Raw genomic sequence first — 26,606 nt, 5'->3', positions numbered from 1 at the left:
TATCTATATATTTGTATTTTATTTTTACATCTACTATCAAAATATTCAAATATGCCTAAAAATATTTAGAGTGAGATCAAGCTACCTCTACTCAAGTAATACTCTATCAGTAATAAAACAAAAACCAAAAAAAACCCCAAAAAGAGGCCCATAAACCTTCTAGGACAATCCTAATCTTTGACAGCTGTATTCTCATGAAATAATTTTCTACAAAAACTTCAGGAAAAAAATTTAGAATCAAAATAATCTATTTCTACCTAATTCTTCTACCAACAGCTTGGTGACAGAATAAATCATATGATCTCAATTTCAGCCTTATAAAATGAGAATTTGGACAAAACAGTGGTTTCCAAACAGTGTTCCTTGAAATACTGGGTACTTTATAGCATCATTTGGGGGGGAAGCATGGGAAGGGATGGTTTGTATAAAGCCCTCCATTCTCTCCAACCTCTGCTTTGATTAGACTTTGTGTTTATATTTTGGAGTATGAATGTATTTACAGAAAAGGGTGAGAAATTTGAAAACTATTAGATTCTCACCATCTTCTCAACTCGAAAATGGTATCCAAAGTTCAATAGGTAACATTACACATAGAAATTAATTCCTACTGTGGAGAAACTAAGATAGACAGTTATGTATAGCTTACATGCATACAGCACAACGGAAATACCAGATTAAATACTGATTCAAGAAGCAGTCACTTCTTGTAAATACTGATTCAAGAGCAGATCCCTTGAATCAGTATTTCAATCGAATCAGAAGTAGCACCCCACTTTGTCAAGGGATCTGCTCTCTGTTAACTAATTAAGGGATTAATACTACATTTCCCTAAACTTAACACAATTATTTCAGTAACTAATCTCTTCTTGCCCTGACACACTTTTCAACTGGACAATATCTTAGATGAAAACTCAATAATTATTAGCAGTACTACATTCTCTTCTAAACTAAAAGCATAAAAAGAAATCATTCATACAAAGCAGTAGCCATGTTTAATCCCTTATTACATTACTACATTTCACAAGAGGTTATTGTTCTTCAAGTGTTTTCCTTCCTTTTAAAGTACAGAAATTTAGGCCAAAAATTTAGTAACACTAATCACTGACTTTTTTAATCAAAGAGCTGACTTTTAGAGTGAAGATTACTATTTGGAATGAAACACTGTGGAGCAGATAAAACATGCAAACATTCAGGATAAATACATTAAATATTGTCCCAAGTCCTGGTCATCTATGACTAGATCATAACTGTAGAAAAATTAATAGAGCTCTTTCTCTGCATAACATACTCCTATCTCAAGAGTCAGTAACTTCTTCAGAACTAGGAGGCATTAATTAGAGAAAGTAATGCTTACAAATACATCTAAAAATAGCTAAAAGGTAAACAAAGTAGAAAAGGTAAAGAAAAAAGGAAAAGACTAGGAGGAAAAAAAAAAAGATGACCATGAAACAAACTAAATGTAAGAAAGGGCTAGGAAAAAAAAACATACTAAACACGAGGTACTATACAATGACATAACAATTACTGCAGCATATTCATGAACGAGAAGGCCTAACATTGCTAATCTATAACCTAGAATAAAATCCCATTACTGTTAAGTGAGGTTTCAGGGTAAATGATTCAAACAGAGCAGAGAAAAAGAAATACTAAAATTTTAGGCGATATATTAAATAGTAAAAATTATACCCCAACAATAGCAACCAGTAACACTTACTTGTATCAAAATATTTACATCGACGTGGGCGGATTATTTCCTGCGCATCCTGAGAAGCAACAGATTGTGATGGATCATCATTGGATGACTGAGTTTCATCCTCCTGACCTGACGAATCCTTTATATTTTCTTCCTGTGGAATCATAATATGCTTTAAGATGTAGAAAAAAAAATTGGAGATAAAAGGTCACAGTATTCCAAATACAACTAGAAGACTAAATAAATACACTAACTGTACCATGTTGTCCTGGGTTGAATCCTGGAACAGAAAAAGGACATTAATGGGAAAATTGATGAAATCTGAATTGTTCAATTAAATAGTATGGTTCCAGTGTTGATTTCTTAGTTTTGATAAATATACCATGGTTATCTAAGATGTTAACATAAGGGAAAGTTTTGGGTGAAGAATACACTGAAAGTCTCTGTACTGTATTAGACCCTCTTCTGTAAATCTATAACTATTTCAAGACAAGTAAGAAAAATGAATATAAAACTGCCAATTAGACTTTATTATTTAAAAACAGAATACATGTGTTTTTAAAAGTTGGTATAAATTTATTTAGACTAGGCATTTGAAAAGAAATCTGAATGTCACAGATGAAACTATTACCCCTCAGGAGTGGATTACAGGAGACTTATATTTCTGTGTCTTAATTCCTAACATTTAAATGTATTTTCTATTTATTTTTTAAGGTTTTATTTATTTTTAGAGAGATGGCAGGGAGAAAAAGAGAGGGAGAGGAACATTGGTTGGCTGCCTCTTATATACAATTGGGGGCCTGGCCCACAACCCAAGCATGTGCCCTGACTGGGAATTGAACCAGTGACCTTTAAGTTCATAGGCTGATGCTCAATCCACTGAGCCACACCAACCAGGGCTAAATGTATTATTTTTAAAATCAGAAAGAATAAAGACAGATTACAAAAATAAACAGTCAAAATGAATGCATCAAAAATTTTAACTCCAACAGTAAACACTACAATCTTAAAAATATGTGTATAAGCTTACTTTATTTTCTCCACTACATCCACTGTTATCATCATTATCAGCATCTTCATCATCTTCACCTTCTTCTTCCTCTTCTTCCTCCTCCTCATCTTCTTCAGGTAGTCGACTAGTACTATCATAACCATAAAGGCTGAGAAGTTCCTGAATTGGCATGTCGCCTTCCTAAATAGGACCCCCCCCCCCAAAAAAAGTTAATTTGTAAATAAGTGACATTTTATATTGCTATGCTTCACAAATTACAGAGTATTCATTCAGTACAGATGAATGTTCTTAGGCCTGTATCAAGAATTCTCAAATCATAAAAAAGTAAAACTAAAAATAATTCTGAAAGCTAAGAAAATTCTTGTTTTTTAAGAATTTCTGTATGAGACTGACCAATTCAAATTGCCAACGACAAAAGTCTTTAAGTACAATAAAAAGGAGCATTGGTTTAGAACTATTTTGTGTCATCAATTCAGTTAATGTACACCATCAATTAACACTATGTATAGATCATCTATGATCACACTTAAGGGTACCATATATAATTTCGGAGTGGGGCAATAAAATAATTAAACAATAAACAGACTGTAAACAAAGTTAACAAACCCAGAAAGGGAGATGAAATTCAGAGCCCACTCAACCCAAATATGTTAAAAGAAAACAGCAATGATATAGTACATAAATAACACTGAATTGCATTAGCCATATATTATTTTCTAGGGTTATCTATAATTACATACAAAACCATCTCATGCAATCTTTATTATTTGCTTCACAAAATTTTTATATTATTTCCATTATACAGATGAGAAAACTGAGGCTGATAGGTTAAGCCACTTCTCCAAAAATTACCTAAGTTACAACTAGTGTAGCTAGATTTCAAGTGGAATTCCCAAAGTCCATACCCTTTATCAGTAAACCACGCTGTCTCAGACAGGAACCTCCCCCATCCCCACAAAAACATACCCTGAGGATGAAATGAAGAAACATCTATATACACTAAAATGAAGTCAGCTTCCCGCATAAGGTACTCACTCTAATCAGTCATCAATACGATTACTGACACGAAGTATCAGGGAAACATGACAGAATTCTGATTATTAAAAGAAAATCTGACCCAATCACTTGATCTCTCTCTCTTTCTCTCTCTCTCTCTCTCTCTCACACTCACACACACACACACACACTCACACACACACACACACACACACACAGAACCTTAACAGAGTTAGTTTAGAAATTAGCAAAAGGGTAATCATGAAACACAACATGTTTTGTATTTCTCCAGTAGTTTCATAGTCTTATTCACGGGCAGAAAGTAAGCCTGGCCACCTTGTCACAGGATGGGTACAATGAACTGGATGATATAGCCTGATGTGACTTAGACACTAACAATAAACTCCTATCACTCAGAATTCGTGTACAACAAGCAATTAATGATTATAATTTTTATAAGTTTTCTTATAAAAATAGGAAGAAAATGCTGTTTAACACTTCTACTTCACATCGTATATAGATGTTCTAGTTTTAAGTCAGTTTGTAAATCTGTTTCTGAAAGAGAAATAGATTCTAAAAGCCCTAACAACCTACAGCAGTCAGACTGAAAAGTGGTAACTATGTCAGGAAAGACATTACCATCCCAGCTGAATGACCAGCTGGCATACTTAACTGACATCTCATATTGTAATTCTCAAAGTGCAACAGTATAGTGTTTGAGGTGTTCAAGGACCTAGTCCACAGAGGTATCTGGTCCATGTACCAAGCATTTGGTACAAAAGACAGAAATTTGGAAGTTAGGAGTAAGGATCTGAGAAGTGAAACAGAACTTCAAAATCAAGAAAGAAGTAGAATAAGAGAAAGATAAAAGATTGGTTTTGTACACAATAACAACAAATAGCTGCCAAAAGGCATCCCTCTATGTGCCAGGTATTTCAAGGAAAGAAAAGCAGAGTGAGAATATTATACAATCTTATTAGATCTTTAAAAGTATCAGGTGGAAGTGTTCACTACTCTTATTTGTAAATATTCGGAAAATCAAACAGAAATATCATGCACTGACAGAAACTTTACTACAATACCTACACCTTCTAATCCTACCTCATTACTTTCCATAAACTCGTTCTGTGCCACAAATTAGAAGTAGGTTTAAAAACTGTGGTCACCACTATGAACAAGAGCCACTGAAGTCACTAGTATTAATAAGGGCCAAACCAGAAAAACACTATAGTTTAAGTATGCAACTTACATTTACATGGACCTTAAGAATTTGTGAAGAGCTTTTTTTAATATTTATTTTGTCTTTAAAACTATCCTAATGTAAGTTAGTATTACCTCTACTTTTTTTACAACTGAGTTAACTGATGGTTTGAGAGATCACACAAAACAGGCAGGTTACCAAATAAATGTCCTTAGGCTCTCTACCCTTTGGTCCGTCTTATTCAAGGGCAACAGAACCACCTTGAGAGCTTTTTAGAACAGATGCTTGAGCCCCACCTTATAGTTTCTGTCTAGTAAATCTGAGGTGGGGCCTGAGTATCTAAATTTTTTTATAAGTGCTGGAGATAGTGACTCTGTGTAAGAACCACCTATCTCACATTTCTAAGATAAAATATCTGCAAATCAGACTTTCCAGTGGGGGGTAATAAAGTTTGATCGTTATCTTTAACAGAAACTTATCACCAACACCTGGCACCTGACATTTAGCTCTGTCAAGTGTCAAAAGAACAGGTACCATACTAGCTGCATGGAAAGGGATTTTTATTTTTTTAAATCACTATTCAGGAATGTGGAATGTCTGACATCCATGGTTAGGTTAAAATTTTTTCTCTTGGATACATATTTGAGAAGTGTGACTCACTTTATAAAAATTTATTTCTCTTAAGAAAGATTTACCAATACTTCCAATACTGACTAGGCAGAGAACAGAGGGTCAAAAGCAGATGATCACAGTGCATATGGAGAACTGCTTTAATTTGAAAAAACAGTAAGAGAACTGGCAGATAGAAAAAAGTCAATCAAGTCAGAAAATAACTACAGAAATATAGAAACAAAAATGAATAAGTAGGTTACTGCAATTAGAGCAGAAGGTATCTGTAATAGCTAAAAAAAAGAAAAAGCTGGTATTTTTAACGATTTTCTCTAGTTTTACTTAGTTTCTAAAAAAAATAAAATCTGTCCTATTCTACTTTTGACTTGGTTTGAGAGTAGCTGTTGAGCAGTGACTGACAACTATGGCAGGGCTTAGGGAAAATCATACATACAACAAAATGTTAGAGATAGACTTGGAGAGACTAAGCTAAGATGGAGTCCACTGCTGTAAGTTACATGTAGCATAATCAGAAGCTAAACTAAATGAGTGGTCATGGTAAAGAAAAAACTCAAGAGACTTTGTGGAAGGAATCTATAGTACTTAACCATGAGATCAAGAGGTCCTAGTAACACTGAATCTCTGGCTCTAGACATTCTTTGGACCCAGATATACATTCATATGACTTATGGAAAAAAAAAAAATGAAGATCTAAAAAGTTTTACACCTTAAATGTTTACTCGCAAAGTTAGTTTTAAGTGGGTTCCATCATGTGTGAACAAAATCTCTACCTATTCCATCAAGAAAATACTTGCCTAATATAAAAACAAAGTATATAGTAGTATTATGCTTCTGTTTAGATATTAACTTTTATCTTAACCTCTATCACCGAGTATCAATTATGTAAGCAACAGTCAGAGGAAACAAGTTAATAACCAACAATTATGACCCACTGTGGAATACAATACTTAGAGTTTGACAGTAGCATGTAAAGTATCTTACTTGACCTGACATATAAAGTGAAGATCTTGCAACAAACACTGGGCTAAAACTACAATAAAAACCAAAATCCATTTTGCTAAGGAATCCTCACTTTCAAGTTCAAATAGTGTTCCTAACATGTGCTAACTGAATCACTAAAGATTTAGCAAGGCCTATCATGTAAGAATCATTTTTTATTGTCTGTTCCCAATCCTTTCTACTTTTATACTCTTTTTCCAGGAATATTCTCTTGTCCATTTCAAGCATGTATTTTAGTGAAAGCTCACTTCCCAGATCACAAAGCATCTGATCCAACTGAAATCACTGCATTCTCTAACCATAGATATGGAATAGGCACATGATCCCAAGCATGGCTAAAGTTTCTAGGCTTTTAGCAACAGTAATTAAAGAAACACAGACTATTTCAAGCAGTAAATCTGGAAGACCTAGGAACTGATAGCATATGAAGAAAGCTGGTCTGAAAAAGAATATCACCATGTAGAAAAGCAGAAACAGAAACATACTTTGGTGACACGTGAGTCCCTGAGGTCTAGATATTCCCCTGTGTATTATGAGTTTTAAGTGTGTGTGAAAATTAAATGTTTTAAGTGCATATTGCTATTCCTAGCAAACAAACGTCTATTGACTATGGAAATGATTGTGACCACCTATATTAGGATCACCACAATAAATCCTGACATATATATCTAATTCTATTAAAATATTTAAATGCTAAATTTATATAACTACAATATCTTTTACACTGCTAAGCTTCATGCAAGCAAATGTAATATACATCAAAGCTTATTCTATGAAAAGCTAGTTTTCATTTAAAATGTTAGAATTTAGATGGAATCGACTTAAAACCATAGACTATACAATTACTGATTAGTTGTGAATCAATCAACTGTCGGAATCCTGTCACAATTTCATCAAAAGTCCATTTCATACAACTAAAGTGCCAGGTAAAAACCACTTTAACCAATTCCTGATATAACTATGTTTCGCTTTTATAAAAGCAAATCAGGACAAAATCTTACTTATTTTTAAAGAAAAAAATTTAAAAATCAGTCTGTTTTGGTTCATAGCTGAGGAGTCTAACTACAATAAATCCAACACATGGCCCTGAACTAGCTTAGCTACAGGTTACAGATGAAAGCATTGGTAGTTGCTACATAAACCTAAGCCTTAATTATTTTGGAAAAAGTAATTAGAAGTATCTAAGAAGGTGTAAGACTGTCTTGTTGAAATAAATAATAAAAGACTGGTTCCCTTGTCTTTCTCTTCCTTTCTGTGTCCCCTATATATTAATTTTATTTTAATTACTTTTTCCCAAGGAACAGTCATTTGAAAGTAAATTTTGGGGGGCTATTAGAAAATAGGGAAGGTAGAATAAAAAAGAAACAAAGATAATCACATGCCCAAAATCCAAAATTTTAGCAAAGCCCCTTAGTATCTTTGTACTAATTAAATGTAATAGCCTATTTTCTGAAACAGACAATAATCATTCCATCTTATAACCTGTATTATAATCTGCATTTGATCATCTCCTAACTACTTACTCAATTACTTAGGTAATGTAGAATGTGAAAAGATACAAAATATAAGATTTTCCTCCTTTTATCCCATGGATGAGTTATTCAGAAATAGGAAAATACATGTAAAGTGAGAGAAATTTCTGTATATATAGGCAAATAATTGATTTCATGAATATATGAAGTAGTTGTGATTATTATATCATTCGTTTCTTCTGAACATCACCTAGGCTCTGAATTATCCAAGCAACTTATCTGTCTTTTAAATGGCTTTCCAGCTCCTTCTACAGTTCTGACTCCAAGTTCTTCATGTGCTTTTTAACCTATTCTTGAAAAGTTTTCATAATAACTGCAGTTATAATGATGTTTTGGTCAACAATGGACCACATATATGATGGCGATATACCACATGGCCTAGGTGTGTATGGTTATACCACCTAAGCACTCAATGATATTTACATAGTGATAAAATTGCCTAACGATCCACTTCTTAGAACATATCCCTGTCATTAAGCAGCACATGACCATACACATCATTGCCACTAAGATCAATTCTGTTCTCTGGCTTAAAATAATAAAATACTGAATTACTTTGGCATTGTAGATTAACCAAGCCTTAACCACTAAATGATCCAAATGGGACCATCTGACCAGATTTCACTAAATATTAAATAGGACTTCTTTTCCAGCTCTTTAAATGTATACTTTAAAAAGTTCCATGCTGGAAGTCTGAAACAAATATTAATCTTCATTATTACACTAGAAGTATGACAATTCATTTTCTCCATGATATTATGTACTCCAAATGTTTAAAGACTGGCACTATCTCTTATTGATTTCATTTTTTTTTTTTTATCATGGAGTACGGCAGATCATATATGGAATAATTTTAATTAGAACACACCAGATTGATTTATCCATTCATTCAAAACTTTGAGTGACATTGCTAAGTACTATGAAATACACTGATGAATGAAACAGGCATAGTCCATCCTCCCACGGAACTAAAGGAGGGTACAGACAATGAACTAAACAAATATAATTAGAAATTGTGTTTGGTATTAAAAAAAACACTGAATTACGTATAGTGGTTTAAAAAAACTTAATTCGGAGACAGAAAAGGCCATTCTGAGAGGAACATTAAGTCCAGGCTTAGGAGGATAAGGAGCCAAGCTCAGAAAGCACATACTAGTGAATGAGAATGAGCTGAAAAGCTTGGAAACAGGCAGAAATCAGCACATCAAAGAATAAAAGCAGCCTTGTATCACTGTGGAAGAGCATGACAGCGCAGTGTAAGACATGGATGAAGGACCATATCATGTAGGTGACCATGCTGGCCAGATCAAAGAATCTAGATTTTCTTCTGGTATAACAGGAAGGCACTGAAAAGTTTTAAACTGGAGGTTGACATAAGCTAATTAATATTTTAGAAAAATCATTGTGGCTGCTGTGGAAATATATTAAAGGGAAGAATGGAAAAAGGAGAAATAAACCAGTTAGGAAGCTACTGCAATAGTCTAGGCTAGATATGACGGTGACTTGGGAAGCAAAGATGAAGTGGTAGAAAAGAGATATATTTGCAAATAGCAGTAATAACTTATTTAGGAATGGGTTTCAGGAATGGTTTCTGAGTTAGGCAACAAGGCAAATCGTAGTACCATTTTTGACTGAGGTGAAGACAGGGAAGGAACAGGTAGAGAGGAAGATCAACCAATAGTTCTGTTTTGGACATTTAAAATTTAAATAAGTCTATTGAGATATCTAAGTAGAAATGTCAAAAAGGTGGTTAGATAAACAAAACTGGAGCAGAGAATATGCTAACGCTAGAAAAATAAACTAAAGTACTGAGCCTACAGATACCATAAGAATAGATTAGAGCACCTACTAGTTTAGTAATCTTCAAATACGATGTGCTAACTTAAATGAAGATACAGATTTGAGCCCCATGCTCCCCCCGCAACCCACAACATTCTACATCAGTATGCCTGGGGAGAGGCAAAGGAATCTGCATTTCTTACTAAGTCCAAGAGTGACTGTGAAGCAGCTGACCCTCATACTACATTTTTGAGAAGCACTGATCAAGAAACAGAAGAAAGTCCAGAACTAAGAATTGGGAAACTCCATATTTAAACCCTGGGTAAAGAAAGATGAGTCTGCAGAGGATAATGAATAGGAACAAATAAACAGGAAAAACTAGAGTGCAGGATACTCCAGAATTTAAATACTAGAAGGGTCATACACCACTGGCAATAGAGAGAAAACTGACCAATGGGCATCATAATAAAAGCACTGGTCATTCTGATAGGAAGGGGCAGAGACAATCTAAAGCACTTTATAGCATAAATGGGAACTAAGGAAGATGATGACAACTCAAATTTTGGCTACAAAGGAGAATAAAAATAAAAGGTGCAGTAATTGGGAGAGAATAAAAGGTGTGTAAGAAGAAATTTAGGATCCTTTTATAGTCCATTTTCATCCGATAACTGTGATGTTTTACGAAAGTAACTACTTGAATTCTATTTCTAAATAGAATTCTAAAGAATAAAGTTGCTTCTTAAAAAAAAAAAAAAAGCCTTCCACTTCAAACTTTAAACATCTTACCTATGACCACATAGAATTTTCCAGTATCAATTGTATATAATATCCCTTTCCCTCCAAAAAACACAACCAAAATTTCAAGTGTTTACTCTCTCCACAAAAAAGCTATAAAGGCTTCATCTTCAAGTTCTTATTGTTCTTTACCCTTGCAAGATCCTCTATTTCAGAGCTGAAGTTTGTTTCTCCTTCCATCATTTCTTCTTCTTCTAATGTTCGTTCATCATCAAAATCATGAACCAGCATGTCAGCTGATGGATCAAATTCATGGTCATCTGATGTTGCTGAACCTCCTGGTAAAGAACATTTTAAAAAATTTGATAAATTAAGTGTATCTTATTAATATTAACATGTTATTTGAAGCTGGCTATAAGTTAAATAAAAGTACAAAAAAAAAAAAGCTATGCACAGCAAGTATTATTTGTTTTCTGAAATTCTTGGTCTTACCCATAACTACTCCCACTCCCAATCTTCTCTAAAAGATGTAAGGGATTATTTTTTTTGCCTTGTCTCATCTCTATAAATAGTTACAAATGCAAAACTGGGAGGTGGGAGGGTTCAGATTTTAAAAATGTACAGCATTTAAAAAAAAAGTATTGTAATCTTCTAAACATGAAACTTGAGTTGTAAAGAATAAGTGGTCATATCAAATAAGATGGTATTTTGCGTGGGAAAATTCATAGTGCTTAATCATTTGTTTGATATTTAATAGACTCAGTGAGTATAAACCCCCGTGGACCCTAAGAAGGATATATAGTCATGTGAAATATATAGTCATCTGAATACATATATATTCTAATGAAAATGATGCTGCACTCAAATACTATTCTTCCATTAAGACTTCCATGAAAATGTATTCCAATATATAGGTAACTATCCTTAACTTACTTAGATGATTTTTATATTAAATAATCCAAAGGTAAAATATAAAAGCAAAATGTATTGAAATTGCATACAGCACTCTTATGAAAGGCATTAAAAATAACCTAGTAGGTAACTGATGTGTAAGCTAATTTATTTTTAGCCTGGTAGTTGGGGAATACTACTGTACTCAATAGGTCAAGCCTTGTAATAGCAGACTGCAAACGTTGGGCTTACATATTCAATAAACCAGTCCCATAACTGGCTATTGTCAAACATGCAAATAAGTTTGAAAAAGCACTGTTTACTAATAAACAAGTGAGTTATTTAATATTAAAAATCAATTTAAATTATTAAAAGTTATATTAATAGATGCATATACTCTTCCATTTCACTCCAGTAAAAGAATCAATAGGTAAAACAAAGCCATACAGATGCTGATTTGTTGAAATACAGACTAAAAGCTCCAGGTTTTTGTCACCTCCCACAATTTTGAAAGTTAGAACCATTTTTTGAGTGCTTACTATGTGCCAAATACTGTACTATGCTCAAGCACTTCACATACATTATTTCATTTAACCTTCAAACAATCCTACTAAGAACAAAAAGAAAAACTTGAGGCTCAGAGATTTAAGTAGCTTGTTTAAACTCATAGAGCCAGTAGGTGACAAGGATAGAAATTGAATCCTGAGCCTGCTAATTGCAATGCCTGTGCTTTTTACTGCACTCTAAGCCTCCTGTAAGTCACAACCTCAAAAACAGTAGGTATCCTGCCTCAAAGAGTACTTGAAGAAAACCTATGTTCACTATGATGAATGAATAGCAAGCCAGGTCAGATGGCAAAAACACTTAGAAATCATTGTACCCTCTGAGGAACATAATAAAATATTGATATTAAACATAAAATAACTAAATATTTAATTGCTAAATCAGGTATCATCCTACGGTATAATATAAAAGTTAAATTTATCGAAGTTTTACAACGATTTATAAAAGAAAAACATTTAGAAAAGTATATTATCTTAATTTCTTTTGAAAATTAAGAAAACCATGACATAATTTTAGTAGGGCACTTCATTGCTGCATGAGGGACTTGCATAGTTTGAGAACCACTAATTTAATTGTAGCTTTTCTGTCCCAATCATTATCCCTTCTTTCTCAATTTTTAATGGAAAACACTCCAAAAACTTTTCAGTTCACCTAGCAATGTTCTAGGACACTCAGTCAATAATTATGTATTCCTACAGATGATACTATACTTTCCTTCTCCCTTATATGCAGAAATATCCAAAAAAAACTCCACAGAACCACTTTGTATACTATTATCCTAGTCATAATATAATCCCTATTAGATGCAAATATTGTCAAAATAACTTGACTTAATTTGTAACTACTTACACACTTTACAAACTTAAACAAGCTCACAAGTATACAGACCAAATCATGAGTGTTATATAACTTACCTAAAGTCACTCTTTTTTCATATTTAAAGCCTTGCCACTTCCTTCTCTCACATGAAATAGTGTGTATGAACCTTTTCTCCCTTCTTTAATTCCTTTCCTCACATATGTACTGTACTTTTTTAAAATAAATTTTTGATTTTTTTCTTGACTTATTTTGACTTGTTTTATTTGATTTCTTTTTACCTTGTTCTTTGGGACCAAATAATCATCCTATTCCTTTTTGTTAATTACTAAGTCCCATTGTTAGGCTGTCTCTTATGGAGGAAAAAAAAAGTCTCAAAAATAAATTATTAGGTGTAGGGAATCTGGTGCTTTGTGTAAATAAATATTATGTTTCACAGTTAAAGCCAGTATCAGTGCTTCGTCATAAAATAACATACTGCAAAATTACTAAAAAGTACCTTACATTATTTCAAACATTCAAAAGATAAATTCAGTTTATAATATACCATGTGCACTCATTAAATCACTTTATTACCTCCCATCTCTAAATCTCCACCTCTAATGGCTACTAGTCTTATAGGTTAAACTTTGTATTGTGCCTCCACATTGGTTTACAATGGTGGAGTCTCCAGACAAACCACTTAACTTGGGTCATGTGACTGTTATCACTAAAATAAATTCCAAAGTGTAGATGTTACAAAGGACACAGCCTTTCACCAGTGGACCAAACATGTATTTACATGAAGCCTCTATTCTTAATTTTTTCCAACTCGTGTTAATTGCCTAATTATCAGTATTACTGATAAGAACAATAAACATTCCCTTTGGCAAAAGCCTGATATAAGAAACACTATCTATCTCAAAAGATAAACCAAAGATTCAATGTTTGTATAAGAATTTAGCAAGTAGTAAAGAGCATCAAAGACATTTGTATTCTTCAAGCTCTACTATTCTTCCAATTCAACCTAAACTGATTCCAGTACAATGGGAACTGAGAAAGTCATTCATTAATATAATTTTTGGAGAAATTATTTTTATGTACCTATGTAGTGCCTGATGAATGTCTCAAAGAGTCATAGAATATCTAAAACTCAGTCTATTTGCAATGCCCCAATATTAACAAAAACCATCTAAGACCTATCTTTTCAATAAAAATGATTTATGTCTAAAAGAAAAAGAAATTAGAAACAACTCCATGTCTTGTAAAGGACACAATAATCTAGTATTTATCTGAGGTCAGACTCCTTCCAATTTCAACCATCCAGAACATACTTGTAAACCAGGAAGTTGAAATAAACGTGACAAAATCAACTGTCAATTTAGAATGACTCTAGAGGTCTTCTAGCCACCCCCCCACCCACTTCATGCATTATACTACACAGAGTACAATGATACATGCTCATGAAAAGAACCCTGATCCATTAAAAAAAGCCTTACGTTATATTAAGCATTTTACAAACTTTCTAAAATTTAAAACAAAGAAAGGTGATTGCTTCATTTATCTGGAAAATTCAGTAATACAGCATAACTAAATCTAAGATGTTTTCAAGTGAAATATTATAATGCCTCGGAGAGCTCCCTTTCTTTCTCTTCTTCAGCTATATTAGGCTGTCCCTTAATCCAAGTACTTCATTACGGAAGGCAGTACTCTCTCAGTCACGTCCCAGAACACTGAGTGAGAAAGACTGGTACCAAACTCCTCCTTGACTTCTATTTAGCTCCAACCAATTGTTGCCACAGAAATGCTGTAGCCAGTGGAGCTGGAATCTCTTGACTGATCATGAGAAGCCTAAATCCAGATTTTTATATAAAATATTCAAATTTTTAAAGATCACTACCCTGGCCAAACAAAATGATACTCATTTGTGGCCCAGATTTGGTCCAACAATCACAACCACCTCTAAGTTAGGGAAAAAAAAAATGAATTAGTATTGTACTTGAAGAATACAAATATCCAAAGATGTATGGCCAGAGGATAAAAACTGATCTTATTCAAATATAAAAATAACTTCCTTAATTTACAACATTAAATGTTCATTTGTTGAATGTTTTTCTTATTTTATTTTCCTTTCTTCACTAAATGTTTAAACAATTTTTCTCTCAAAATACTCTGAATTTCCTATACAAGCAAATATTTCTAAGCAGTTAATAATTCCTTTTTTAAAAGTATACTTCATATATAGTTCAGGTCAAATAGCAATTAAAAACTATGAGAAATACATGTGGAAATTTTTTTAAAAAAAGAAAAAGAACCCACAAATAGTCACGAGGTTGAACTCACAGCAGCCTCACCTGTACTTTCATGGGCAGTCAAATATTTCATCCATTTCTTTTTCCCCAGAGAAAAGAAGCATTCAGAAGAAAAGCAAGTCAGATGATAGTCTAACTCCTCTAGCCTTTATGCAACTAATAGGACAAATGTTAGTCAAATTCAGGTTATAAAAAATATAGAAAATACTTACCTGGACTTGAAGACTCAACAGATGGCTAAGAGGGGGGAGAAAAGAAGAAAAATTAGCATTTTTGTGCAGTTATCTTTACAAACATTTACAGGAATTATTCAACGACTAATATGACATCAAAAACTATAGTAAGTTTGAATGTCTGAATTGTCTAAGACAAATGAAAACTTCCCATACAATCCTTCCTCTGACATCTATTTACACATAATAGGAAAATTCGAAACACTCCTGAATCTAGAGACAGACAATAATATGGAACTGATTGTTTTTAAAGGTAAATGAATCTCATAACATATATGGTTGGTTACAAAGAGATGATTTAGGTCTTGAAAGTTTCTGAAATATTCCCTCTTATCAATATAAGAAAACTATGCACAAGGTTTGCTATCAAGCTGATCTATGGCTTAAAATGTATGAGAATGGATGCAAGAACAATTTAGGACATTATTTTAACTAAAAATTATATTGCAAGCAAGCAGAAGGAAAAATTAAAATGTTACTTAAGCACCAAACAGTACATTATGTTAACTTTACTAACAGACTACATATTTGTAAATTATCATAAAATTAGCAACCTTTCATGCTAAGTCTGGAGAGGTTAAATTATCTGATAGAATATCACAAAGACTTCCAATTGTAATGCTCTTTCTGCGCCATTCTACCTCTCATAAATTTAACCATATGTTTCTGGAAAAATGTCAAGATAAAATTGTTAGCAACTTATTTTAGTAATTTCACCACTTGAGAGTTTGTGGCTGTTTTATCTAATTCATTTAAAATCAAGTCATCTACAAATATAAACTCCCATAAGATAAATTCAGTAACAGACTCAAAAGATGCTTCAAATGATACAAACTTTGTAACTAAAACCTTGCCTATTCACTCAGATCTAAATATTTAGTGCCCAACAGAAATCAGAGAAACTGGAAGGCCAAAAGCACTAGCAAAGAGAAAGGGGGATATTATTGTAGTATTTTCCTTCTTTCTCCTAACAAATGGCACAGAGAGGCAAGAACAAAATAGAAATGAGGAATGTGCCCAATATTTCAAACGGTAGGCATCAAAACTCCACTTTGAAAACTGTCCACATTACGCTATTGTAGTAAGTATACACTCCAAATTCCACATGGTGTCTTAGGTTCTTTTAAGACATTTTTTCAAGGGTCCTATATTATTTTCTTTTCATTCTTACAAGAGAATGGTTCTTGCCTACAGCACTGCCTTGCTCTAACAAAAAACTGAGTGGTTAGTATTGCACATTTTCAAGCGATACCATCTTTATTTAAGTTACTCTGCCCCAACAATAAAAAACAAGTGCTACTTTTTAATTCAGTTTCTCTAATGCAAAGCTGAAGAGCAGGGTGAGAGAAGAGAATAATGTAACCAAAAAAATGGTTTCTAGTTTGCTTAACTTCTTTCAGGCAGAGCTACACACTTCTGGCTGATAATAAATTTACCGACCACACAAATGATTACAAATCAGTATTTTAAAAAATCTTTTATTTTATGTAATTATACTTTACTTCCCAAGTTTAAGAACAACCCTTGTGCAAGGCTACAGCAATGCTCATGACTATCTTCATCTGGTCCCAGGTTCACTGTCCACTGAGTAGCTTTACATTGCTGTTATAATCCTTTTTAGTGAACTTTTGAAACAGATGTGCAGGGCATAAAAAAGAAAAATCAGCATTTCTTTCAAATTAGTAGGCTAAAAGAAATAGTTCTTTGAGCATTTAGTTCTTTTTGAACACTCCACTAATTATTCCATTTAATAGTCTTTTGATAAAAAAGGCTTTCTGAATAAAAATAAGTTGTTTTACTGAGGAAAAAATGGCATATATTCACTGATGTTAGACACTTGTAATATCAGATACTGAATGGTGATGGTGTCTGTATACTTTAGTTTGTAAAAGGCCTCAAACAGTACTAAATGCCAATAAATACTATATTGATTGTTGTTTTCTTGGTAAATAGTTACCAGGTTTAAGGTCCTGAAAAAGGCCAAAAATATTTTCAATTTACTAAGATAATAAATATCACAAGGCCTGGTGGCATTTGTAAGTATAGCTGGCATAAAATATAATTCCCTGAGTTCAAATATAGCATTAATCATCATACTATGTCAGACATAACTGGAATATTTCAAAAGCCATCATTTGGCTGATGATGTATCTAGAATAGAACAGGAAGAGAGGAGGTCTGGGTCATTTGCCTACATATATACATTTTAGAATTGCATATTTAAAATAAACTTCTATTGTACTGGTTTAGGGAGGGTGGGGAATAACAGTTTCTTGAAAGTAATCATATCCAATTAAATAAAAGATGATCATTAACTAAATTAACAATGATCATTAAATAAATAAATAGAGAGCTTCTGGGAAGCTGGCATTTTAAAAGTTTACACTATAAACCACTTTTGTCAACCAAGAAACAAAATGATAATCTTTCAAATATATGAGGTTAGTATCATAATACATGATATTTCAGTATGGAATGAGGGCATTTTTTATTTAGGTATTTAAAATAGCAAAACTAGCTTACATTTATATAGGACTACATATATTCAAGTGCATAGTTACTTATCATAAACATAACCTGCCCTACCTACCTCATTTTATACATTAGTAAACCCAGGGAGATAAAGTGACTTGATCAAGGTTCCACTGTAGGTGAAGAAGGCAGAAGTAAAGGGCCTGATGCCTTCTTTACCTCCCGTGGAAACAACTATGTAAAAAAAAAAAATTTCTCTTCATTTCCTTTCTCCATTACCCTTACTTTCTTCTTCTTTTTTAAATGGTTTTCATTTGTTCAAAGAAAGTTTAAAATGTGACTTTGAGTTGTCACTTGTCACGTATTATCCATGTCTCCTTAGGAACTGGCATCTCTTTTAATAGTACCTTCCAGGAAAACTGCCATATCTACCATTAATGACTACAGTAAACTGGAAAGGGGAAGGAGGGGAAAAAATAATAAAACTATAGCCATACAGCCCTGGCCAGTGTGGAGTATCATCCTGGAAACTGAAAAGTGGCGAGTTTGATCCAGGTCGGAGCAAATGCCTAGGATGAAGGTTTAGAGGTCCCTGGTTGGGGTGCCTAAGAAATGCAACTGATTGATATTTCTCTCTCACATCAATATTTCTCTCCCTCCTCCCTCTCTGCCTAAAATCAATAATCATATCCTTGGGTAAGGATTTAAAAAGATATAAAGCAAAACTGAAGCCATATACTCACTTGTAACAGTATCTATTTTTAATAAAAGTTCAAACTATAAAATGTAAGCAGTAAAGACTTTACATTGGAGATTAAAATATATTTTAAATGCACTCATGCCCTGGCCGGATGGCTCAACTGGTTGGCTCAGCTGGTTGGAGCACTGTCCAGTGCACCAAAACGTTGTGGGTCTGATCCCAGGTCAGGCAAGGATGGGAAGCAACCAATCAATGTTTCTCTCGCACATTAATGTTTCTAGTTTTCTCTCCCCCTTCCTCTCTGTCTAAAATCAATAAACACAACACTGGGTGAGGATTAAAAAATATATATCTATATAATGCATGCATACATTATTGGTAGAAACGAGAGTTAGTTTAACTGCTCTGGATATAATTTTGCCAAAATGAACTTACCCTACCGATATGCCTAATAAAGAACACCAAAATATTCTTTACCACGAGATGTTTATTACCACAAAGTTGTTCATAGCCAAAAGTTGGGGAAAAAATTTTAATGTCCATCATTTAATTAGTCAGAAGTAAAATACCGTTCTTCCAAGCAACGGTATACTATTGATCCAATTAATCCATTATAAAGAATGAGAAATCTTGTTTGCACTGACTGGGGGAAAATACAAATATATATATATGGGGGGCAGTGGAGAGAGATGCACACAGACACAGAAATGTGTGGAGGAAGGGAGTACATTGGGCTAGACTATACATAAAAAAATTTTTTCCCAAAAGGATACACAAGAATCTGTTAACAACAGTTACCACTAAGGAATGGTTTGTGGAGGGAAAGCTTCTTTCATTTTATAACTTTCTGTACTGTTGGAATTTCTAACTACTTGCAAGCATTACTCATTATTTTAAAAAGAAAGTCAGTGGAGATTTGTCTTGTGGAATTACGAGACATTTTTATTTTCTTAATTATTTGATTTTTAAAAAACCTAGCACTTGCCACTATTTTTCCTTTAACAAGTCTATAATTTTGAAAAATAACCTAGTGTTCTTTAGTGTTCTTTTAGGTACATATATAATTATTTGAGATGGAAAACAAAACACCACACACACACACAGTATGAGTAGGTTAAATCAAATTTAAAAAATGAACTCTAACTTTTATGGCATTTTTAAACCTTGACCCATATAGTATACAATTTAAGTCAATAAAGTTAATACTTGTAACAAATATTTAATGCCTCAGATGTGTTCCAATTATTTTGTATCTTTCTAGAACACGGTGAGAAATATCCCATACACCAGAAAACTAAATTGGGAGAAAGAAAAAAATCAATTAGATTATTATCATTACTAAAAAATTAGTAATTAGTAAAAACATGAGGCAATCTTTAGATTCTTTAATTCCAAGCAATCAAAAGCATATTTTCAATGAGCATAACTGTCTGAATTAATCCCCCCCCGCCCAAACTAATTGCACCACCATTTTTTTAAGTGTTATCGTTACCTACTTAGTAATGTAGGCACTAAATCAGAGATTCTCACACAGATGGGCCTGATAGTAGACAGGAAGGAGCTAGGGGCCCTACTCCAATGTGAAAGGCAAGGAGAGCTAAACCCTAAGAATTCAAAAGCCTAGGTTCCAGTCTTAACTGTGCCATAGACTAAACTGCACAACCTAGGACAAATTACATAAACTCTTTGCTTAGTTTCATTTTCTCTAAGATTTAAATTTCTTCAAGCTCAAATTCCTTTGCGATCAAAGTTCTTTACTTTTATTATGAATTTCTCAGAAGACATACACTACTAAGGAGTTGTTTAGTATGTTTAACAGACTCTTCTAAATTTATTTTTTTTAATTTAGGACTATTGGGAAGAGAGGATCTCAATTTCCAAAAGCTTTCTGGGGGCACATTCTTGATGAATTTCATATCTACATAACCATAATTATAAGTCATTCTTCTAAGCCACAGAATAAGTCAAACAGAATGGGTCCCAAGCAAAGAATGGTTCTTGAACAATTTAATCATCGCAATGAATTTTGAAACTATTTGCAGATCTTGTGAAACGTATACATACTCAATCAGGACTTCAAGCAAGAAATTTCTATACAGCTAATTACATAAAGACATGCTGAAGTTTCAATGGCAATGTTTTATTTTCAAATTATTTGGTAAACTGATTAGTTTCACTTACAAGAATTCTCTAAAACTAATTCATTTCTATATATTTCCCACCAACCTTTCCTACCTTTTCAAGCATTTTATTACTTCTTCTGAATAAAGGTTTTTAAGGAATCTCATGCATTGGTGTTCTTGATTACTTTCAATAAATCCTTACTAGCTCTTAAGTATAAATACTAAAAAAAAAATTCCATTACCAGTATAGAGATTTAAGACTGAAATTCACTGTAGTGAAACAAGTTTTGTTTAGAGCGGAAATTAATACTATCAAGAAAAGCAGTTACAATGATTCCATTTCCATAAAAAACAAAGTCCAAATAGACTCAGAAAATACTAAGGAGTATGTTTTTAAAAAAAACAAGGGGACAGATGTGATAGTGAATAAAGAGATTAAGATTACACATCATTTTTGAAAATACTAGAATACTTAAAACAGATAAAAGCAACTCCATTAAATTTTCTTCTCTATATAAGAAATATGGCCTAGGTGAAAAGATAGGTCTTGAGCTGTGCTGTGGCTTATCTTTTTCCCTTGAGAAAAAGTCCCTTACGTGTTTACAAACTCTGAAATAAAAGGCAAATTGTTTCTTCCCAGTGGTCCCTACACCATGTTCCTTGTAACACCCAAAGGATCAACTATTTCTTCTTCTTTCCTTCTCACCATTTATAAAATTGTGACTATTCTGTAATTTCCTTCCTTTAAGTGTAACTAGAAGAGCCTCCTTTTAGAATGTTGATAAATAACTTGACGGGATAATAAACAATGAGAAATATTACCAAAAAGTATTTAAAAAAGGAAAATATGACCCTTGCTCTAAGTGTACTAAATACTCTTTCAGTGTTATCACAATTTGAAGAACCACTGAATACATATGTCGTACTATGAAATGAGATGATCAGACAAGTATGAGAAATTGGTGTATTCTATTTATATCTAAAGTAAATTCGTATTCAAGAATTAAATGTTTTTGTGAAAAAAAAAAAAAAGGAAAAAAACAAGGCCAGGTTCATGCTCCTATGTAGGAAATAACAAAAAAACCCAGAAGCATAATACCTACATTTTTCTCTGGAGACTTGCTTCTTCCATAACCTGTTTTCCCCTCAGATTTATTGAACAGATGCATATTATTCCTATACACTTACTTTATTTCACCAGTTAACTTCAATCCTCAGGTCTACTTAACCAAGCATATAATAACCAGCACTTGGAATTATTTTACCACATGCATCATAAAGAATGAATCTCCTGAAAGTTCACACAAAAGTAAAAGCATTTTATAAACAAAGCATTTCTCCTTCAATTTTTTAAATGACCAGTCTCTAAAACCATCCTAATTATTAAAATGTTGAAATCAGAAAGTTACAAGTTAATTTTATTTTTCACCTCTTCACTTGTTTTAATTTTTTTTTTTTTTTTTTTTTTGGTGGCACACAGATGAAGGTTACTCTACTCTTTTTCCAAATTCACTATTTAAAAAAAAAAATCTACAAGTAATTGAAGAATATAAAAAAATGAATTTTTTAAAGACACAATCGAGGTCATTGACCTCACAGGTGTGGCTCCGCTGGTCAGCTGGTTGGGCATTACCCCGCAAAGCTAAAGGTCACTGATTGGGTTCCGGTTAGGGCACACACCTGGGTTGTAGATTCCGTCCCTGTTCGGGACATGAATGGGTGGCAACCAACTGGATGTTCCTTCCACACATCCATGTTTCTCTCTCTTTCCCTCTCCGCTCCCTGTCTAAAAATGAAATAAATATTTTTTTAAAGATACCAGATTACTAAAATATGCGGAAAACAAAATTCAGACTTTTTAAAACAAAATTTTTTAAAAGATTTTATTACTTTTAGATAAGGGAAGGGAAGGAGAAAGGGAGAGAAACAGGAATGTGTAGTTGCCTCCTGCTCGCCCCCCACTGGGGACACAGCCCACAACAGAGGCCTGTGCTCTAACGGGGAATCGAACCAGCAACCCCTGGGTTCACAGGCATGCACTCAATCCACTGAGCACACCACCCAGGGCCAAGAGTTTTTCTTCTCGAAATTGAACCATGCATGTGTTCCTACTGTAGAGTTCCATTCTCGGAGCGATGCGATTTTTAAGAAAACTAAAATAAGCACTTGAAAATATTAGGAAATGCTTAGTGACTCAAAATGCTGCTTTTCCTCTCACGCTAATGCAACCATCTTTAATTTCTAAAACAAAAGAAATGTTAATATACTTCCATTTATATAAGTTTTCAGAGCTGGGCAGTTACAATTTCTGGGTCAGGTTTTTTAAAACTTAAAATTTCACCATATTTTCATATACTAAGCTATTTTCCTTCAATAATATCTTGTTTTAAAAAAATGACAACATAACTTAAAGCTCAAACCTATGCCAGACAGCACACTGCTGCTTATTCAATGGATATTCACTGAAAGGCTGATCGCTAAGTACTATTTGATAAAATACATGTAAAACTAGCTATATACAACTCCTTCCCCCGCCACATACAAAGGAAAAAAACAAATAAGCAAGCAAGAAAACACTTAAGATTTGCCAGGACTAAAATTCTTTCAGCTAAGTGAAATAAATCCAGTCACATTTAAGTAAAATACAAAGTGCTGCTTTCTCCAACTTATGAGAAATTGAAATATAATTCTTCAACCACCAAGAGCCAAGAAATGAAAATAATCCCCACTGAACAGGTACTCGAAAAGGCCTCCAAAAATATTTTCCATAATTTAATCGTATTTCTATATCCCAAAGTTTACGTATCATGGATTTGATGCAAGTACTCACCATTGAATCCATTTAGCAAATAAGACAGACAAAAATTGGGGCTGATGGTTGAAAGAACCACCTATTCCTGAATCTATTTTTTGGCTTCCTCTGAAACTATAAAAATAATTTACACAAGAAAAATGCCTTACCAATCGTTAAGAGTAGCTCTACTCAAAGAAAACATAAAAATCTTAAAGTATCACTTCTTGCACGCCGAAAGGTAAAGAGTAACAAAATTCTTCCGAGGGTAAGAAAAAAAAAAGTTTTTTAAAAAATCGGATGTTTATGGTTTAAAGGAAAGGCAAAATTTAAATATCCAGTTCATACATATACAAGGTTCAAATTAAACAGTGTTGTTGCCCACCAATATGAGGCCCAAACACGTAAAATAAATACCACTAAAGAAAGGGCCTTTGGGATCTCGTTTAATTAAAAAGAAAAAAAAAAAATCTTCTACAAGGTAGAAAAAAAAATTAGAGGGATAGAGATTTGGAATGGGGCAGGGGTGGAGGGCGAATGCCAGAGAAGTCAGGGAGCGGGAGGTAGAAAGCAACTCTGCTGAAATAAAATGAGAAAAAAGGTTCTACCTTGAGGGCAGGGGATGGAACACTTTGGAGGAATGAGGAAACTCCCCCCAACCTAGAGGGCTGGATTGCGAAATGCTAGGTTCATTTCTCCAAACTCATTTTATCGCCATCAGGAAAATTACAGAGTTAATCCAAGGCCGTCCTGCCTTAAGTTTTCCCCACCACCACAAACTAGATGTCAGTAGCAAACGGGTGGGGGTGACGCGAAAGGGCGCAACAGCATCTTGGTTAGGGAGGGAAGAAACTTCGCAAGAAGAGGAAGCAGCAGCTCCTCTCTTGGCCCCTAGTACCGGCCCGCGAAGTTGCGCCACAGACGCCCCTGCTCAGCTGGCGCCCCAACCCCGTCCCTCTCCACACGCAGTCCTGCGCAGCACTCGACCCTTCAAACTGTCCCCTAAGTCCAACTACACCTCCGCTCCCTCTCACCCCCGCACCCATCCCAACTAAGTTCCAAGAAAAGCTTCCGCCCAGAGCGCGGCCTGTTCCGGACAACAGGTGGGCAGTGGAGCCGGCAGGGCTGGGCCTCTCCTAGCCAGGCCCACTCCACTCCTCCCCGGCCAGGGCCCAGGGGTGCCCGGCTCCGGGACAGGGAGGGGGAGCTCACTCCCTTACCTCCGCCATATTTGCCGTACTGACGGGTCACATCTCCGCGGCGGCCGCAGATGGGTCACGGCCAGAACCCGGATGTGAGACTCGGCAACGGGACTCCAGCCGCCGCCGCTGCCGCCTCTCGAATCCCGCCGTCTCTGCTTCGGCGGGAACGCGCAGGAGCCACCCGAGCGCGCCCACCACGCCCCACTCCGCCCCCTCGCGGCGACGCGGCAGCGACCCGGCTGAGCTGGACTGGAGCGAAAAGGCCAGCGTGCGCGGGAGCAGGACTGACGGCCGGCGCGCAGCCCTCCCGGGTGCTGCGCAAAGGGGGCGGAGTCAAGGTGGGTGTGGAGGGAGGTGGGCAACTCCGAGAGGGGCGCCTCCCCAGCCCTAGCGGATCCGGGCGCAGGAGTCCAGCCAGAAGAGAGGGCCCTAGAGACTAGAGAAGTCAAGGAAGGAGGCCAAACGAACTGCGTCTGGAATTCACACCGATGGGAAAAAGATACGTTATATTTTACATGTAGGCCTTTTTCGAAGTACATTTGCTGGAAACCGATGTTGCTGTGATGCAACAACGGCAAATAGCTTTGAAAGCGGTTATCCTTTGACAAATATTCCTTTCAGTTGATTCGCGATGAAAAATGTAAAATTTGGTAGTTCAAAATTTCAGCGGTCTGGGCAGAGATTAAGAAAACGGATTGTGCTAGGTAGTCTGCCATCCTCCTGTCTAATTGCATTTTCCTCACACCTTCTGAGATGCCAGTAGCAACGTAAGTGTGCAGCGGTTGAATTTTGCACTCGAGAAAATTTTAAAATGTGAAATATTGAAAAGTTGCTCTTTGTTGGACGTAACTTCCGACTTAACTGCATGGAGGGGAGAACTTGCTTTTATTTGCAAGGCCTGAAAGGACTGCAATTTGGAAGTTTATTGTAATGTATTGGCCTAGAACTGTCAATGGACCTCAATGCCAACTCTGATGATAGCCAGAGCCAATGACTGCGAAATAACAAACATGTTTCACTTCTATTACTCAGGCAAATACTGGCAAGTGCCAAAGTAATATTAAAACGTGCATGAACATATATTTTACTAAACCAGAAGTTTACTAAACCAGCAGTTTAAAAGTCGTATTTCAAAAAGACAGTTTTTCTTCCCCAAATGTTCAAGGGTTTTTCTTAACGCAATTTTTAAAATGACTACAAAAATCAACCAGTTAAATATGAAAATTACTCATTCTCTCCAAAAAATGTAATGCCAACACTACAATATATTGTATAAGTGTGCACACATAAAATGTTTAAGTTAACATTGAACTTACAATGCAATATGGGGGAGGCTGTTTTCTTATGATATTTGTATTCCCTTAAAATTGTAGACTGTTAAGCAGTTTCCTATTTTTAAAGATTCAACATTAACTTGAAATTCTTATGTCCAATAATATTTGTGCATTTACAGGTATATGAAGTAGCTGCTAAGTGAAAGGACATTACCTGGTAATTTGACAGGAAAAGAGTCCACAGACAGTCTGTAAACCAATTAAACATAAACATCTGATGCACATTTTCTACTGAAAGAAAAGCAAGGGAAAGAAGAGAAAGGAAAACTTTAAGGTTCCCAAATCTACAAACAATTTTTACCATTAACTGTACTGTACAGTATTTTCATTTTATTTTTTAGAATACTTATATAAAAGTGTTTTTCAGGATTCCTTGGGGGGATAAATATTTTAGCCTAGGTATATAGTTTCTAAGTTACCCTGTTGAATTACCTTAGTCCTTAGCACTTGAAATAAAAATGGCTTTTTCACATAATTTTCACTTTGAGATGCTCGATGTAAACAGATAAAGGCAAAGAATAGTGGATGCACATAGACTTGAGGTGGGTAAAGATAAAAATAATAAGGGGCCTCGAGGTAGAAACTCAGGCTTTATAATACCATGGGGATAAA

At 34.6% G+C, this 26,606-nt stretch overlaps 1 protein-coding gene across 8 annotated transcripts in view; it reads right to left on the bottom strand.

The window, feature by feature from the left end:
• The window catches only part of MIER1 (MIER1 transcriptional regulator), a 56,680-nt gene that overhangs the window by 26,006 nt on the left and 4,068 nt on the right, over positions 1-26,606 (bottom strand). For 2 of the 8 annotated variants that reach the window (XM_054574384.1, XM_054574393.1), the window contains 4 exons: positions 15,352-15,376; positions 10,770-10,915; positions 2,724-2,885; positions 1,715-1,847 (listed from right to left, as the gene is read on the bottom strand). In XM_054574384.1, coding sequence (XP_054430359.1) covers positions 1,715-1,847; positions 2,724-2,885; positions 10,770-10,915; positions 15,352-15,376 — 466 coding nt within the window. Of the gene's footprint in view, positions 1-1,714; positions 1,848-2,723; positions 2,886-10,769; positions 10,916-15,181; positions 15,219-15,351; positions 15,377-23,497; positions 23,614-24,678; positions 24,852-26,148; positions 26,234-26,606 lie in introns of those variants that run through there. The other 6 variants (XM_054574429.1, XM_054574421.1, XM_054574402.1 and 3 more) reach the window with 6 other exon arrangements.

Source organism: Pteronotus mesoamericanus, unplaced genomic scaffold (assembly GCF_021234165.1).
Source record: "Pteronotus mesoamericanus isolate MK-2021 breed Mesoamerican mustached bat unplaced genomic scaffold, CSHL_Meso_final contig_105, whole genome shotgun sequence".
Taxonomy (NCBI): Eukaryota; Metazoa; Chordata; class Mammalia; order Chiroptera; family Mormoopidae; genus Pteronotus; species Pteronotus mesoamericanus.
The sequence above is the reverse complement of the archived record's forward strand: the minus strand, read 5'-3'. Positions and strand labels throughout refer to the sequence as shown.